This window comes from Thermobia domestica, chromosome 4, assembly GCF_964235325.1.
Source record: "Thermobia domestica chromosome 4, izTheDome1.hap1.1, whole genome shotgun sequence".
Lineage (NCBI taxonomy): Eukaryota > Metazoa > Arthropoda > Insecta > Zygentoma > Lepismatidae > Thermobia > Thermobia domestica.
Genome location: NC_137457.1, coordinates 239134549 through 239153387, shown reverse-complemented (window position 1 = coordinate 239153387; position 18839 = coordinate 239134549). Strand labels below are relative to the sequence as shown.

The following is an 18839-nucleotide window of genomic DNA, read 5'->3' as shown; positions in this document are numbered from 1 at the left end:
ATCTGATAGAAATCTTTTTATTTTAGTTTCATCCAGAAACAACCAAGACAATTATGTCCGTGCGTCATCGATGGGTAAGTCAATTCTAAGTAAAGAATTAGTTAATATCATGATGATCTCTTATACATATAATGATGTAATAACATAAACGATAGTGGAAATTTTGCCAAAGTTTTCCAAACAATAATGTTACTCTTTGTTTTTGTTAAACTATTCTAGACGTATTATGCAGGTACTGTGAATAGCTAACTTCAATTAAGACTAAAATGAAATTAACTGCTTTGATATTTTGTAGAAAGACAAAAAGAATTGAGAAACGCTAGCAATCATTGTGATCAACCATTACGGTCAATCAGCTACTTTCATTCCGCACATAAAAGATTCAGGCTGAAATTCTATGATTAATATACCATCCAAAAGTAATACTACGTACTCGCTTTGTAGAAGCCATTATTTAGATAATATTTATAATACTACAAGGGATCTAGAGACAAGAATAAAGAGTTAATAATATGCTTTTTCTTTCTTATAAATCTATATACAAATAAGTGTAGAGTTGAATTTAAAATTGTGATGAAGAAACAAAACAATAAAGCATTTTCTTTTTAGTGCAAGTAACGAATACAGACGGAGGGAAGCCTGTGAATTTAATAATTCGTAAGTATATTCCTTAGGAAAGTTACTTTTACATTTAATGTTATTTTCAAGTATTCAAAGTTCTGATTCATAATTTTCCAATTTAGTGTTGATTTCACTTTTACATATTTATAATATTCTATGTATACGATTACGACATGTTTCATTTTGATTTCTTTTGTGTTTATCGAGGTGTGCAGCAGCTTATGTATATGAGATGTGGACCTACAGTCTAACGTATTATCCGAACCACATGAGCTCCTGTCGGGAATCGAACTCGGGTCCTCCATATTAAAGGTGAACACTACTAACACAGGTACGAAGGCCTTCCTCCACCAATACAAGAAACAAGAAACGATTTGTATACTCTTCATTATATACTAGCTTAATGACAATAATATTATAATTAAACACTTATTACTTCATAAATTATATTTCTTTAATTTCAGTACTCCACATAATCTATTCGAAGTAATACTGATTACAAAAAAAACTAGCAAATGCAACCTAATTTTATATTCCCTTCAACGTATGTGTGAATTTAAGTAAAATAGTAAGCGACAAGGTAGGATTTGAATTAATTTTAAAACACTCATAATATCGCGGAACATATACATATATTATTTTAATTTTTGCTCATTGTGAACGGGCTATTCCGAAGTGTGTTCGGTGACTTGCATCTCACACTCACAAACACATATATATCATCACCAGTTATGATACAAGTACAAATGTAGGACCTAATTGATTATTGTCAACTATAGCTTCACAAATATATTTGCTGTACTATTTTTGAAAGTAATGAAATCCTAAGAAACCTCTTTTCATACGGTGTGTCTCATTCCCAAGAAATAAAACGATGCGTATACGCGTATTAAATAAGTGAGACATGTTTAGATCACATCATAAATCTTGATTCAGGACTTTTTATTCCCTTTATCTTATCTATATTTTACACTTTACGAAGTTTAACGCTGAACGAGGTAATTCTTAAACTATTTGGTTTTCCTTGAAAGTTTTGTGCCATTTGTTCTCGTGTTTCCGCAAAGCATGACGGATAGTCATTAAGCTCTGATATTCTAAATGATTCAGTACAATTGATTTTGTTTGCAATATTCAATTTGAGGCTAACGCTTTGGTTGATTTTCCTATGGATCTATTTTGAAAATCGCAGACCTCACTTAAGGTCAACCAACCTAACTAACTGATGGACCGAACGCAAAAAAAGTCGTAAGAGATAACTAGGTATACTAGTACCAACTTACTTACGGCTCTATGCATTTTACATAAGCTTTTTAAACAGGCAATTCCAGAAGTTTACTTGGTAGAATGCCTTTACAGAGGTTGTTCAGCCTACGTTTGGCCGATTTAGTTCCTTCCCCCTCCCGGACAGAATTGACTCACCCGACCTAGCCCTTGGTATCTGTGCTGCAGTGTTGTGCAGTGGCTTCCTGAGAATGGAGTTGTTTTTCCGCGCGGACAACAATAACAGGACCATTGTTGTGAGTGTTGTGTTGAATTTGTTTCCAAGTGTGTGAGTTTCAGCTCTCTGACCAAAATGCTGCCCAAACTAAGCCGGTCTTGGGAAGGCTATCTTGCGGATCTTTATGCGTCCACTTTAGTGTTACTGTCATTAGAAAAGAGTACAAGAAGAATGGTTGCAGCATCAGTTTAATAGGAATAAAAATGTTATTAAAAAGTACAAGGGCAACGAAGCTGCACCATTTGTATCACCAACGAAGTTGCCTAGGAAGTGGAAATGCACCAAGACCGCCTCCACCATGCAGAGGAATCTTTGCAAAATGGCAATGCAAGAAAATCCACCAACACAAAGTTGTATGGCTAATCGCCTTGACGTGTCTTTATAAACTGTGAGCCACACGTTACACCATCAACTCAAGATGAAATAAGTCATGAAAACTCGAGGCTATCTTTTCACGGATGCCCACCAAAAGGAACGAAAGTGTAACGTCCGGAAAATGTACGAACTGCATCTGGCAAAACAAAGGTGGATGTACATCGTAACGCTCGAGGAAGCATGGATTTACCTTTCCGACTGCGGCAAACCGAGAGCCATCATGTACCAAGAGAAAGGCGCCAAAAACTTCAGAAAGTTGGTCCGTGTCTGTTAAGAATCCTTCCCAAAAGGGTTCATGGTCGTTAGTGGCTACTGTTACCGAGGTAAACTGAAGATTCGTAGGGTAGCGAAGAACTGCAAAATAAATTCGCAGTATTTTGAGGAGCAGATCATGCGGCTGATCTACGAGCATGTGATTCCAACAATGCACGGAAATCACAGCAATCTGGTGCGCATTCACATGGACAAGGCCTCATCACATACCTCACGATCGTCCCTTGCATTCTACAGGGAGATGGAGGAGGCAAGTGGTATATAAGGAGTGTATCGAAAAGTAGTTAGCAAAATTTCATATGTTAGGAATGTCAGAAAAAAAAGATAAAAAGTTAAGCAAACCCGCATTTTTATTAATAGAGAACCTCTATGTGTCTGCATGACAAAGAAAATACAACGTACATGTCCCGTCGTACATATGAACGTAGTTTCTGTTTAATTCCAGCCATTAACAGTTGCACAGTTTCGACGGTGCATTTCCTCGATGCTGCAGCCCAGTCTCTCTTGAAGCCCGCCTTGTTGCGCACTGGTTTATCATTCTTTCGAAAGTTGCGTTTGACAATTGCCCAACATCTTTCGATTGGACGGAGTTGTGGGCAGTTTGGTGGATTCATGTGGTTTCCTACAAACTCGATGTTCTGTTCATTGAGCCACCGTACTGTCGTCTTAGCAAAGTGTTCTGTTGCTACGTTGGACCAAAACAATGGGAGATTGCATGCCTTTTATACAAGGGCAGCTGTCTTTTTTGTAGACATTCCTTTCGGTACACTTCTGCGTTTATGGTGGATTCTGCATAACAAAAATATCGGCGCGCAAACCACAGGAGGAGATTGCCTGCCATACCAGTACTTTTTCCCCAAATTTTTCCACGTCAACGTACCTCTGTGCAGCACATACATCCCGAGCATTGCGTACAGTATAATATTGGGGTCCCGGAAGTGTTTTTGAGTCCTCTTTTACGTACGTTTCATCGTCCATCAACACACATCGCTCTGGTGACTTTACGATGTTCTCATACTGCTTGCGGGCTCTTCTTTGTGCCGTTTGTCTCTGCTTTCGTGTTTGTTTCACACGTTTTTCCTTCTTATAAGTCTTCAAATTATGTCTGGCCTTGATACGCTGAATCATTCCTATGGATGTTCTTGCTTTGGTAGCCAAATATCGCACAGACAATGATGGATTTTGGTGTATCAACCGCACAACGTCACGGTCGAGTCCAGGATTTCTGGGACCCTTTTCTCGCCTGGAGCTCGGAATATCTTCAAAGCTGTAATGTTCACCGAATTTCTCAATGACCGAGTTCACAGTTATATGATGAACCCCAAACTTTTTTCCTATCTGATTGTATGTTATGCCATTGAAGGTGCACCAATTGTGCAGCATTTCCCACTTCACTTCCCGATTCCCACGCGACGTTTCCCATTCAACTAGGTACATAGCAACAAGCAGGCAACTATCCGTTTACAAGACTTCAACTGACCAGATGCTTCCAGGTTTTGCCGTCTATGCAGCCTCGTAAGTACACACCGACACCCCCAATGTTGCTAACTACTTTTCGATACACTCCTTAGATGATACCTTTCAATGAGGTACCTGTTAAATCTTCAGAGGCAAGTCCTATGGACTATTGTGGATTTGGATTGATGAAGTGGGCTTTGGAAAAACGGCGTGTGACAACTGTGGAAGGACTTCGAAAAGCTGTGCGAAGGGAATGGGACTAGATTCTCCTCCCAGTTCTTCAGAGAATCCTATTACAGTGGAAATTACGCTGTCGGGCTATTGTTAGGAACCAAGGGAAAGAGATCGAGCACTTATGGGCCTGGAGCCATGGATTCTTCTAAGTTATTAGGTTAAATCGAAATTGGCCAAATGTAGACTGAATAACCTCTGTACTACGAGAAGAGAATTTGCAAAGTGAATCATGTGCTTTCTATGATCTGTTTGCTTTACATAAATAAATATAACAGAGCTCTCTCGTGACTATATTGTTATAGAATTTACCTTCTTTGTGGTAGATTTCTGTTCGATTTCCGGTGGTTCGAATACCACGATAAGTTGTAGGTTCAACTTCCATCATAGAATTGCTGGTGAAAGAAACCCTAAACCCTCATTAAATATGCCAAAGTTTTAAAATATGATATGGTTTATTGCAGCAAATGTGTGCTATTGATATATTTATTTTACAATATATCATTTACAGTCGTAATTAACGATATATCTGCTGTTGAGTTTAATATTATCTTTTCAGTAGGTTTTTGTTTTGTGAAAGACATCTTTAAAATTTTAACAAAGGTTGTAATGACATGAAAAGACATAATTTTGAATAGGAGAAATAATTTTGCAAGTAGTTGAAACACGCTTCTTTTTACACGGGGATCCTGGTTGACTTTCATAAGGAGAGTGTTGACATTTGAGGGCATTATTATCGTCCTGATTCCAACTTAAGGTGTAGATCTTCATATCCTTGGTGCTGATATGGAACAATATACTCCAATCAAAAGCAACAATGGAAACGAAGCGAGTTGCGTGAATAATGACGAAGATAGTAACGAAAATTACAATTTTGTTTATTGAGCTCATGTACTCTTTATGAGTGTATATATTTCAGTATAGCATCACTGCGTCTTGTAATCATCAGCACATTTTAAGTTATTTTAATTTAAAATATTTTCTTAACCAGAAAACGTGTGTAACTCAACTGGTTGCAGCGTAGTGGAATATTCCCTTGCAGGTAAATAATGCTTATTATTATTTATTAAGATTTTAATAACGATGTTTATTTCAAATTTGGTTTTTCTTTAATATTTTAAGTAGAACAACTATAAATTGCAAGATATTATTATTGAGAATTTTAGGAAAATATATTTGCCAAGTGAAGCCAAATATTTTAACTTTCTATGTTTTCCGTAATTGGGTTGTAACAGTGACGTTAAAGGTCGGTATGTTTAGCAATATAAAGAGATCATTTCACTCGTATCAAGCCTGAAATTGAATATCTTAAAGAATTTCATTTTGGAAATATTTAGCGTCAAGTACTTGCACTGTTACGGGAAATTTAACTTTAGTTTATATTTCAAACTTCGTTCTCCATGTAAAAATTCAAAGTACTCTTACGCCTAGAATCTAATTGTTCTGTTCTATTCATGCCAGTATAATACCATGATTCTACAATTTGTGAGTATATATGAGGGGGTTAGTGCAACAGTGGTCTACCCACATTTTTAAAAAATGGAGATAAATCAAGTTAATCATGTGTTTTTTTAAACAATATATGTATGTACAATGTATGACACATTCAAGCACTTGTGTTTGCTTTTGGTATATTGTACAATTATCTACATGTGTTTAACATTAACTTGATTTGTCTACATTTTTAAATAATGTGGATTAGACCATTGTTGCAAAAAACCCTCATATGTATTTACTTTGTTATTGCTTAGCGGATATCGGTTATGTTTCAAGTATTAAGGTGTTATCTTTCACAGATGCTAAAGAGCGCAGAAGTGGATCCCCCGTTTTGATTCTCCAAGGGAAAGCGAAAAAATTTATAAGATTAAACTAAATAGTAAGTATACATATACATACGATATTACAATCTATTTTTGTTAATGTTTCCATTTGTATTTAATCTTTCTTAGGTTTATAAGTTATACATACTTTCCCTAATCCTCTTTCACTTGTTTTTCAATTGTTTTTGAGCTACGCATAAACGGTCTCCACTCATCTGGTACGTTTTGTAATGTTCAGGTGTTTCAACTAAACGTTAATGTTACTGTAAACTGCAATGCTATTTTAAGTACTGAAATGCCCCTCAAGTTTCCTCTGACGCTCGCGAGACAGACTCACGTACTGTGTTGGCGAGAAGATCCCATTTGTAAAGACGTGAGGCCAAGTCCAGCCTTACTCTTTCGAACATCTAGGCCCTAATGAGATCACTGACCTCATCCTCTGTGATTTTATGTGGTTCTCTAGATGACGATTTTGGTGTAAATGTAGAGTTAGTGACTCTGTTGAATGATTGCACGCTTTCGGCTGTATATGTCGATTCAGCATCATTTCTATTACTGCGAGGTGGTGGCACAGAAATTGGAAAACCTTCGCTATGAACCACACAGTGAATGACAAATGAGATGTCAGGATATTGAATATTCCTCTTTCACTTGGCACTCTCTCTTTCCCCAAGGGAGGTACCATACAAAAATAGCAATCGGATGCATGATGGTTGGGTTCAAGCCAAATAGCAAACAAGCAAACTTCATGGAGCCTTTTTAACGTGCATCCAAGCATTCAATGTAGAAAAGCACCGGATGCAATACACATGTGGAACCCATGCTTGTTTCACTACTTTAATCAATGTCGCCCTCCAGAATGACAAATAACATGTGCACAAATGTAACAGAAGTTAATAGATTTTTTTACTGTAGGTCGGGGATTTATTGAAAGCCTACAGGTCTCAAAAGAACACAATGTTCAATTCGAATATTTCAGCTTATATACATTCAACGCCAACCTCCAAGAGACTCATTCCAGTAACAACTAAAATAACGCTGCACAAGGGCATGCAACCCTGACTGACGGCAATTAAAACCCCATCTTCTTTCCACATTCGACAATGCTCACGTGACTGGATAGCAGTCTAACTTTAACATACATGTCAAATGGGCTTGTTTCGGGAGAATATCATGTTCTTTTTTCAGGATATTCCCATTTTTTCACATTATTATTGTGCTAATTCTTTAGAAACCATTAAATGTCTAAAATATTTGTCTTCTTTAGCTCACAGAGTACGATCGTGAGACTTTAAACTGAGGATTTTGTTTAGCTTTGTCAACTATAATCGCTCCTTTCTGTAGTTATACAACCACGCACAACATACCAAAACACATTCTCTATCTTAATTTTGATCAAGATACCGATGTTCTGTATACGAATGGTCCTTACTTCGTGGGACGTCGTTCGATACGTCATAAATAAGACCAGCTATTCTAATGGAATATCTAGCAATCTCTTACTTCCCTTCGGGAAATCCCTTGCACCGCCCTACATGGGTCCGGATCTTGGATTTTTGGATAGAGCACATCAGAAGTCTAAGATGATGACACAACCGTTTCAACTGGGTATCAAGTACTTTTGGAGATATTGTCCAATGGGATTAATTTTTCCACATTTTTGGTAGCTTGTAGCTCAGAAACTAAGAGATTCCGAAAAGGTATTACATCTTTTTTTGTTTCTGTGAGTAGAGTTTGAAAATGTGAACGTGATTTGGATTTAGCTCGAAATAATAGTGAGTTTGAGGGTAAAAAACTCTCAATTCATTCTATTGTTATTTTCAAAAATATTGAAATCAGTCATTTATACGTTTGCGTTTGTTTGATTTTCGAGAAGAAACTTGAAGTTCTAATAATGTCATTAGACCCTTGATGCAAGTTTATGGAGGACGGTTTTACAAATTACTCAAGACGACAGTAAGCATACTTATATTGTCGTCAGAATAACCAAATGGTGTAGCTTAAAATTCGCATTGTGACGTTAACGTTGATTCTTTATCTGGCTTTTGGTGATATAGCGATGACTGTAAGAAACATTGGCTATGATGGCCTCATTCTTCATTCCTGAGACACTGACTTGGTAAGAAGTAGCTGCGATCGACCTCATTTTCAACCATAGGAAACGCTTCGTATTAAAAAACCAGATAAATTATATATAAGTTTCCTTACGTTGAGCGTAGCTCAACTATATTCAGCATTGCATGAGCACGCTCTTTTAAAAACTTGAGTTTGAGTTCGAGAGTGAGTTTACTCAATTTATGCACTCTGGGTTTTAGCTCAGCTAAGCTCGTTTCAAAAGTGAGCTTTTACACCCATATATATATATATATATATATATATATATATATATATATATATATATATATATATATATATATATATATATATATATAACCTTGTAACGGGACAAGAAAGGTGACATTATGCAGAATGCAGATATTGCCATAGACACAATGGAACGAACTTCTAAACAAGAACGGAGAAAATAAAGCAAAGCAAGGCATCGTATCGCACGTTATTTTTAAACAAGGAATCTTGAAACCAGCATTCACTAACATTGCCAACTTCTCGTTGATGTATCCCGTATTAAATGATATTAAAAATTACCTTTAACCTCTTTGAACCCAGGTTCAATTCAGACCAGATCTCAGAATTTTGTTGTTAGTACATCTGGGAATTACTTCTACACAGACTTCCTTACGCATACATTGCACATCATTTAGATATGTACTTTTGGATGATATATGTGACTTCAGTTGGGAATTACCTTCCACAGACTTCCTTACGCATACATTGCACATCATTTAGATATGTACTTTTGGATGATATATGTGACTTCAGTTGGGAATTACCTTCCACAGACTTCCTTACCAATACATTGCACACAAAATTTAAACATATACTTTTGGGTGATATATGTGACTTCTGTTGGGAATTACGTTCTACGGAGACTTCCTTACGCACACATTTTACATCATTTAAATATGTACTTTTGGATGATATTAGTGACTTCTCTTGCAATGAACTTCTTCTTCATATTTTCATCTGTTTAAAATAATGCGTGTTGCAGTGCAGTATTTACACAATTTTGGTCATTTCTAGCAGTGAAACGTAGCATATTTCTGTTTAAATACGTGTGATTGCTTTTTACCTTTTGTCAGGATCCACCTCACAAACCTTATCGGTTTTATTTTTCCATATATATACTGGATGTAATTTAATTTAAGTAACAAACGTAGGGAGATTATTACTGGCACAAGCCGAGATAATATTGGGATTTTGAAAGAGTACGAGAGATCTGAAAACCTGGGAACAGTAAGTTCGCAGAAGTAGATATCGACATCAACAGCGACACAAATGTATGTTCGTCTGGCACATCACAGGAAATTGTGGAATCTCCGCCATTGACAGCAATGCATGCATAGTGGTACAGGATTATGAATTGGAAAATCCGTTCTAGTTATCTGGTACAAGCGTTATGGATGAGCCGTTTCAAGTCATTGACATCATTAGCATATACCACAATTTAATGACTCACCACGGATAAAAATAAGTTGATTCAAGTTAAGAGACCAAACATGCCAACACCCCTTTGCTTAACATATTGGAAAGTTGTTTGTCAAACACCAGGAGATATTTACATTAAAGAGCGAGGAACCTTACAACGATATTGTATATCTGACATATTGTATATCTGACATCTATGAATTACTTTCATTTTTAATTGTAACTATTTTAGGCAACGGTGCCTAAAAATGCACAATATGTTATGAAGAAGGAGAAGAAAAGATGTAGAATATATGTTAAAGTAGATTGATATTCATGTAATGGTAGTGGTTATAACTAGAGAACATTGCTTGTTTCGTGTTGCTAAGACAACAGAAAAAATATTATTCACGGAGTTTTAAGAATAAAAGTTAGTTGTTCTATATATTTGATGAGCCTAATTTCCAAGGTATGCAATTGTTAGTTTTCGCAAATAACTGTAAAAATAAAGGTACTGGATCGTCTTGACTTATCTAGTGATTCGAATTCTGGGTAAATATATGTAACAAAAGGGATTCTTAAATAACGTTACATCATATTTTTAGATGGAGTTTTCCGCCAAGGAACCTTCAGATTTGTGTGAAGCAAAGTAAACAATCTAATAAATAACCGTTAACACGGAGTACACTTTATTAAGAAGTGAAAGTAAAATTTATAGGAATATTAAAATGAATTTACCCAGAGTCGAAAGTAATAATGACGAAGTTGGTAATGTTGAAACACTAGGATCGGATATATCAACGAATGTCACTGACCTTATAAAACAGCTAGGTCAATCCTTGTCACAGCAAATGAATACTAAATTTGAGCAACTGACACACTAATCACAGCAAATGAATACTAAATTTAAGCAACTGACACAGCAAACAATACAGATGGATACTAGGTTTCAGCAAATGGATAGTAAATTTCAACAAATTACTTAGCAAATGAATACTAAATTTGAGCAACTGGCACAGCAAACACAACAGATAGACGCTAGGTTTCATCAAACGAAGAACAAATTTGAACAAATTACAAAGCAAATAAACACTCAACTAGAACGAACAGATTGTAGGGTGGAACAAATTTTGCCTAGATTTACAATTGTACAAAGTGGAAGTGGTTGAAACCCAAGTTAGTGTGCATCGCAACCAAATTAAAGTATTACAGGAAGAAATAAACACTATCAAGGAAAGGATCATTACCATAAATGATAATCCTGATCAGATCACCAATAGCGACCGTAGGCCAAACGAACCCAGATTAGCTTTGGAAGGAAGTTATATACCGGAAAGCTATACTGAGAGGGATGATGGTGCTTCTAGCAACAGGAAAGAAGAAAGAAGACCGTTGTCATCACATCGCCGGAAAACCAGATACGTAAAGTCTAATCATTTGAATCAGTCTTATAATCATCATCATTTCTGATTTAGTGAAATAAGGTATTTTACGAAATTTAGTGGAAGGTCAGAAGACATACCTGCAAGTGTATTTTTTAGAAAAGTTCGAAGAAGAATGCCATTTAATTTTGGTAGACACATTCAAATTTCTTACAATTTTACCACACATATTGCTACCAACGAGCTCTTTTTATTTCAAAGCGATCTGGGGGAGTTTACGAAATTATTTAGATTTTAAAATACATTGTTTTCCAAATTTGAGAATGATTTTATGTTGTCAAACCGAGATGCTTTGGTTCGAAACGGACGGTATGATCCCAAAATTGATAAGAATCGTACTGATTTTGTGAATTCCGTATATAAAAGTAACACTAATCGAAACCAAACTAATAACAACCGAAGCAGAGCCAATCATATTCCAATTCGAAATATCAATGTGCGTGAAGAATGTCGTCCTATGTAAGAAATAATGATAGACTCAATTATACCGGTATCAGAACCGAACCTAATTTCAGAAGAAAGAGAATTAGTAATTGTACTACATTTAGAAATCAGGTAAACAGTACATCTAATTTTTGTCGAAATGGATATCGTAACAATTTCATAGGTAGCAGAAATTCCCAAAATAGAAACCAAGGTACCGTGGAAGCAAATAATAGGCAAAACTGTATACAAGATTGTAGGTCGCAATATAACTTAACCGAATTCTTGGCAATATAACTTAAGCTAATGTAGTGCCGTCTGAGAAAACATATTCAATTGATTTCTGTGTTATTTCACTTTAATTATCGTAATACCTTCATTTGTCATTCGTACTTTGTTTGAATTCTATACAGATAATATAAATAATGTTCTTAATGTAAACGAATACGAATATTTCTTATCAAATTTAGGCTAACTATGCCTTAATAAATAAAACAAGTTATACTGTAAGATAACCAACAAAAACGTTGCTAGTTCTTAATATAATAATTTCTTTATTTGCATTATTCTTGGTTAATGATATAATTCAAGTTTAGTTTTGTTTCATTTTGAGTATTTTTGTGATTTCTTTGTAATTCGTTTCACTTATCAATATTGTGTTTTCAAAATCTCTTATAATTATCTTAATTATGTCTACATGGGAGAAGTACCTTATGTAACATTTCAATATAATTTAATTTAATTTGTCTATGAGCTCCGACAACATTGAATTAAAGAATCTATTTTAGGACCTAAATAATCAGCAAAAGGATCGTATTTTGAAAGTCCTCTTCGTCGATAATTTTATGCAATTAAAATAGAATTATTTATTAAATGAATGTAAGACAAAATGAAATTAATAAATATAAATATATTATCTGTTATACATGTGAGGGCTATTTGGAAAGTAAGATAACCACGTATGTAAGATATTTAACGGTCCAGGATTCTTTCTTCAATTGTAATCAATTTAAAAAGTGCTCATTGGGAGCCATATATATACAACGATATTGTATATCTGACATATTGTATGTCTGACATCTGTAAATTACTTTCATTTTTAATTGTAGCTATTATGGGCAACGGTGATTAAAAGTGCACAATATGTTATGAGGAAGAAAACTGTAGAATATATGTTGTGATAGATTTATATTCATTTAATGGCAGTGGCTATAACTAGAGATAATTGCTTGTTTCGTGTTGCTATGACAACAGAAAAATTATTATTCATGGAATTTTGAGAACAAAAGTTAGTTGTTCTATATATTTGACGAGCTTAATTTCCAAGGTATGCAATTGTTAGTTTTTGGAATTAATTCTAAAAATTAAGGTACTGAATCGTTTTGACTTATCTAGTGATTCGAATTGTGTGCAAATAAATGTAACATAAGAGATCTTAAATAACATTACAAGCTCTTTCATACATGTAGCGCAAGCTGCCGCAAATCGCTCGCGAACATTTTCCAGTAATGTGAGCAGTCAGCAGTGAACATTTTTCAGTAGTGCAGAGTGATCTAATATTGTGCACTATTCAGTTTTTGAAAATGTTTTAGTTGCTCTCTCATCTTTATGACCCAGAATGAAATGTTAAGGTAATTGTTCACTATCAAGCAGCGTTAAGCATTTATTTATTGCCAGTACCCTAAAAATTTATTGAAGAAGTTTACAGAACAGTAGTGTTAACTAGTCCGCTTGACACGCTACCCCTTGGACCTGTTTGGCGTTGTACTCACAATCACAATTTATACATGTGCCAGCCCTTTGGGACGTAGAAATCTGCAAGATTTACGAATCGTCCATGTACAAAAAAACTCTCGTAAAGTCAGTATAGACAGTTAGGCTAAAGTTACATAAGTATCTACCCTGGTAGTTTATGGAGTCAGTATTTCAAAGATTGGATATGGAGCTCAAGAGTCACTATTAATGTCAGGGTTACTCATGAAGATATTCAGAAATTTATTCCACTAAAGAACTCCAATAAACTTGTCCGGCGTTAAAGTCATCGTTATGCATAAAACCATTGACTGCTCGATTATATTAACGAACTTGGACAAGATAATCCTTTTAAGCTACCTATAAGAGGAGAGTAGAATTCAATATCAGTATTCCATGCGAGAGATGTGGGATATGAATAGGGACCCTAAATGTCACGATTACTCGTAAATATGTTAAAGAACTTATTCAATTTACAAAACATGCCGACATAATTGCTCTAATCGTTTAATGACAGAAAAAAAACGAAAGAGTCGCTTTGGTTAAAATTTACAGAGAGAAATAACGGATGGACAGACCCATTAACATTTCGATCCCACTAGCGTGATTCTTATCAACAACTCGTTCATGCACAATAAAATAAGCTCCCTGGACAAAATATTATGAAGTGTGACCATTCAAAGGATTTTTGTACAAAGTGGCTTGGCATAGCAACATATTTGTAGATACCGTAAATTTGAGTATGATTTGCATGCGGTATAATTTCATTACAGGTTGAACGATATGATGAAGAGGTAACTAACCGAGTGACAAAAAGGTACCAATATCCTCGTGCATGAACATGGGTATTTCCTCTGCGAGGTGGCACAGTTCGTTGGTGTGTCCGTATGCAGGGTCACTATTGTCCATCCAAAATGGAGGAGGTCCGGTAGAAATAACTCCTCTCGGAGTAACAGTGACAGAGAACCCATCATATCCGAGCGCAACTGTAGATTTTTGGGGAGATTAGCGACCTCTAAACGGTTCCAACCCTGCTGGAGCTACTGCAGGAGTACAGTACAGGACAAAGGTGTCAAGTTTCTGAGCGAGCCCTGCGACAAGAACTGCATGTTGTAGGCATATTCACTCGCGTTGGTTACGCTCTTGGCTAAATGACATGCAGAAGAAAAATCGCCTCTCGTGGGCGAGGTATCAATTGGGACGCATCCTCTGGTCAGACAAACCCTGATTCTTATTCTATTCCAAAGATGGCCGCTTCAAAGTAATGAGTTGGGCCGGAGAAGCCTACAAAGCTGTGTGAGTTCAAGGGCTCTACAGAATGGGATGGCAGTTTCATGTTGTGGAGGTGTATTTCGAATGTTGGGGTTGGGCCATTGATCGAGGTGCCCACCGTAGTGAAGGATGTGAATTACGTGTTCACTTGTCCACTGTGAGAGATGATCAGTTCCCAGAGTACCAGAATCAAGACGGCAACTGCATCGTTCACTGAGTCAGGATTGTGTGGGAATCATTATCTGAACATACAGTGGTAATTCCACATCTTATCTGACCTACAACTTCGTTTCATCTCAACTTTATAGAGAAAATTTGGAACGTGTTGGAAAGGATAGTGCAGAGGAGATATGAATATCTCCTCATGTTTGCCGCTCTGTGGGAGGAATCACTTAAATTGGACTCGGACCCATCCTCTTCTACATTGACAGCATGACACAGAAAATCAACGCTGTAGTCCGCCCAAGGGTGATGTAACGCCTCATTTAGCAATAAAGTACACACCTCATAAATTTTTGTTCAGGATGCTTATGGCAATTGTTAATTGCACAAAATAGCATACTTTTATCATCGTCAAAATTCATTCTTTCCTTATTACTCCTAAGAATTTACTCAGAAACATTTATTTTTGTTTATCTCGATATCATTTTTCGATTAATATATGTATGTGTCTTGTCTTTGTATAAAATTATACGTAAACAAACGTTAGTTTAATAAGGAAAAGTAATTTTACAAATTTTTCCATTAATCATAGAGGATGCTCTGACATTGCTGGTGTCGTCATGATAAGATTAATGAGTATATACTTCATTATCAATCAATCTTGAGAGGGTCGTCGTCCTCATATATCATTAACTTTTATTGTCTTTTGAATTTATTTATTTTTAATCATTCTTTTTCATTTTCTGGAAACCTAATCTTTAGAATTTCCATTCTCCAACAATTTTGTCCAACTGAGAAACCACTAGTGAACGTTTAATTTTTGGATATATAGATTCCACATTTTGTTGAATTTATTAGGAATGAAATGCATGTTTATTAAAATTCATCCATTTGAATCTTTATTGTTTGTCTTAAGCAAACGCAACGACGTACATTATTAATTATTCTGGTTAACGCTTGATATTTTCTCGCGTAGTAGAATCTTAATTTCGCAAGATTGGTCAATTAGTTTGAATTTATTGAATTAATTTTGGTATTACGAGTTGTATAGTTCTAAAATTTTTGAAAATTTTCTTTCTATTCCTCAGTGTGAATTGTTGACTGATATGGGCTTCTTTAAATGAATAACTATATAATTGCATTCCTTTACTTCAGAAACCGTAAAAGAATTATTAAAAAAACTAAAATATAGTTCCAAGAGGTCATACAGGCATTCTCTTTTCTTTTTATTTTAAGATATTAATATGTAACACGTATTAATTCGTTTTTTCTTTATTTACAGATTACGGAAAAACATCTTAAAGTGCAATAAATGATTACTAATAACTAAACACTATCGTATCAGTTCGACCTCCATTCGTATTAATATAATCGAAATAAAGTTACGTATTTTAAATTAATACTGGCTTTTTATTTATTTATTTATTTAAATTTTTAATCAGGTTTTACAATATTTTGTCTCTGAGGATATATACCCTAATCAGAAAACTACGGTGGAAACTTAATTATGGATACAAAATAATTGTATAGTTATAAAAATGAATATATTTTAGGCAGTTATATATTGCATTTTAATACCATTACAATTTGGCTATTTAAAATACACACTTAAGAGTCATATAATTATCATCTCAAACTTTAAACTTTATGAGTTATTCATTTTAGAAAACGTAACACAATTTTAAAATTACCGGAAATATACTGCATCATTTTTAAATCAACACTATTAAATTTTTTTCCTTCCATAAACTTTTTCATGAAATCTTTCAGTTTGAGAACTGCATATTTAACCTCGTCAGAACTGTGATTGTAGTTAGTCGAACATAACGATGGAACATCTTTCGTGTGTTTCTCTTTTTATGGTTGTGGTTTGAGCATGATAATAGTTTCTTTTTACTGTTATAATAATGAAACCACTGTTTTACATTTGATTCAAACTTTTATTTTCACATATATTTGGTTTCAAACTTTGCATAACTTTCTTGTTTTAGCAATAGTATATTGCGTTCAATATTTGCACGTACTCAAAGGTTTAGCAATATTTGATTGTATCTTCCTCTAACATTACATTGTGTTCTTAGTTTTATTTTCATGCAGATAGTTGTACTTGAAAATTAAACTGTACGTATTTTGGTATATACATAATAAAACCTTGTGATAGTATTAAATCTCATTCTTTTCTCCTTTGTAGAGAGAATAATTTCTTTAAAGTTTTTTTCCTTTATTTATCCTCAATTCTTTTTTTTTTTTTTTTTTTGAAATTTTATGTTTCCACTTTTCATAAGTACTCTATACATTTTACCCGACGATTTGCTCTATCAGCCAGTCAAGTTGGTTCTAATATATGCGATGATCTAAACATTTTCAAATTTAAGGATCTTTTTAATATTATACTTAGTATTAAATCTAAATTTAACTTCTCATCTCCGAAAGAAAGTTTCGTAGAAAGCATATGGATGTGGAGTTCTTTCGAGAACATACTAGTTTCGTAGAAAGCATATTGATTTTCAGTTGTTTCGAGAACATTCTAAAGTAATTTTTAATATTCAACGATTTTCGTGTATTTTTTACACGGAAAGGCAATATAATATTATACTTTTATTTAATTGAATCAATATTCACATTTCATCAAAATTTGTCTTTCTATTGCATAGAATACTGTATAGTTGCTGAGTAATAGATGATGAAGAATTTATTTCTCACCTTCGTTTTTTAGATTAAACCCATAACGTTTTGCTGGAAGTTGACTTATTATTCTTTAATTACATGAAAATACTTTCCTTCTTTTTGAAACATGATATTTATGATGCCCGTAAACATTTATTTGTTTGAATAAACAACACATGTCGTGAGGTGAACGTTTACTTCATATTAGAAACTAGGTCGTACGCCTAAATCAGGACTGCCTAACTAGTGATCAGAGAGTTGATAATTCTGAAATATATATTAAATAAAAGTTATGCGAAGTTATGCGAAGTTATTATAGATTTGTATGTATCCATGTATGAATAGATAGTAAATAAGAAAATGACACTGTAGGGTCTCACTTGAAGATCGAGATCACGTGAACACAATCGTAAGTAAGCGATTTTCCACAACAAACAAGGGTAGCCATTTAAATCTTACAAAAGCAATGCTACGCACTGATGTAACTACATAAATCTAACAAGGTATATTGACGAAATGTGCCCTTGAGTTTTGTATAAAATTGATTCAAATATAAAGTTCTCCGCGTTTATTGTACTAATTTTACCGTCTCATACCGGTAATTTGCACATTTATGGGCCTTCTTATATCCTGAATTCACTCATACACTACGCTAATGCTCGGTCACAAAATTGCTTTTAGTGTCTTTAGACGTAACTGGACACGAATGTGGGCACATGCAAAACAAATTGGATAAAGTACTGCTTCTAAGACACATGTTACTCACACCAGCCGCCATATAAAATCCGTCATATTGAATTCAACTTCCGTTTTCTCAAATGGAATTAGGTACATCAATAGTGATACAACAAATTCATCTACAGTTCACTCTGAAACCGTTTCCAAGGCATTGCATGTAAAATATCAGGCACATAGCGAATATTGAACCAAAATAGAAAGTTGTGCCGGAGTCTCGTGTGTACGAGTATATGTAATCTCTAACGTGATTTATGGTTGACGAAATATTATCCGAACGTATATACATATGGACACGTAGACACCGATACGGAAATGGCATATCTTCACCCAAATCTGGTCGCATCTGGATTTATATTCTTCATTTTGACCCTAATACAGTACTTTATTGTTAAAGTGTAGCATGGAAGTATTAACAATCACATAAATATAATGGGATTTTGACACCGATCTTGCAAAGAGTTTGTTTATAACTACAGTATTTTTGCAGTTAGAAAGTGTTTTGATTTGTCCACATCAGAAACATAAGTGTATCTGATATTATTCTCCAATGTCTATTCACGAAGAGCCTGGAGGGAGTAAGCA

The 18839-nt window shown here is 34.7% G+C and overlaps 1 protein-coding gene across 2 annotated transcripts in view; it reads left to right on the top strand.

The window, feature by feature from the left end:
• Positions 1 to 16252, top strand: part of LOC145683464 (uncharacterized) — a 42600-nt gene extending 26348 nt beyond the window's left edge. For both annotated transcript variants that reach the window (XM_081754798.1, XM_081754797.1), the window contains 5 exons: positions 27 to 74; positions 610 to 657; positions 5448 to 5498; positions 6253 to 6332; positions 16135 to 16252. In XM_081754798.1, the coding sequence (XP_081610924.1) occupies positions 27 to 74; positions 610 to 657; positions 5448 to 5498; positions 6253 to 6329 (224 nt within the window). In that variant the 3' untranslated portion in view covers positions 6330 to 6332; positions 16135 to 16252. The remainder of the gene's footprint in view (positions 1 to 26; positions 75 to 609; positions 658 to 5447; positions 5499 to 6252; positions 6333 to 16134) is intronic.
• The last annotated feature ends 2587 nt before the right edge of the window (positions 16253 to 18839 follow it).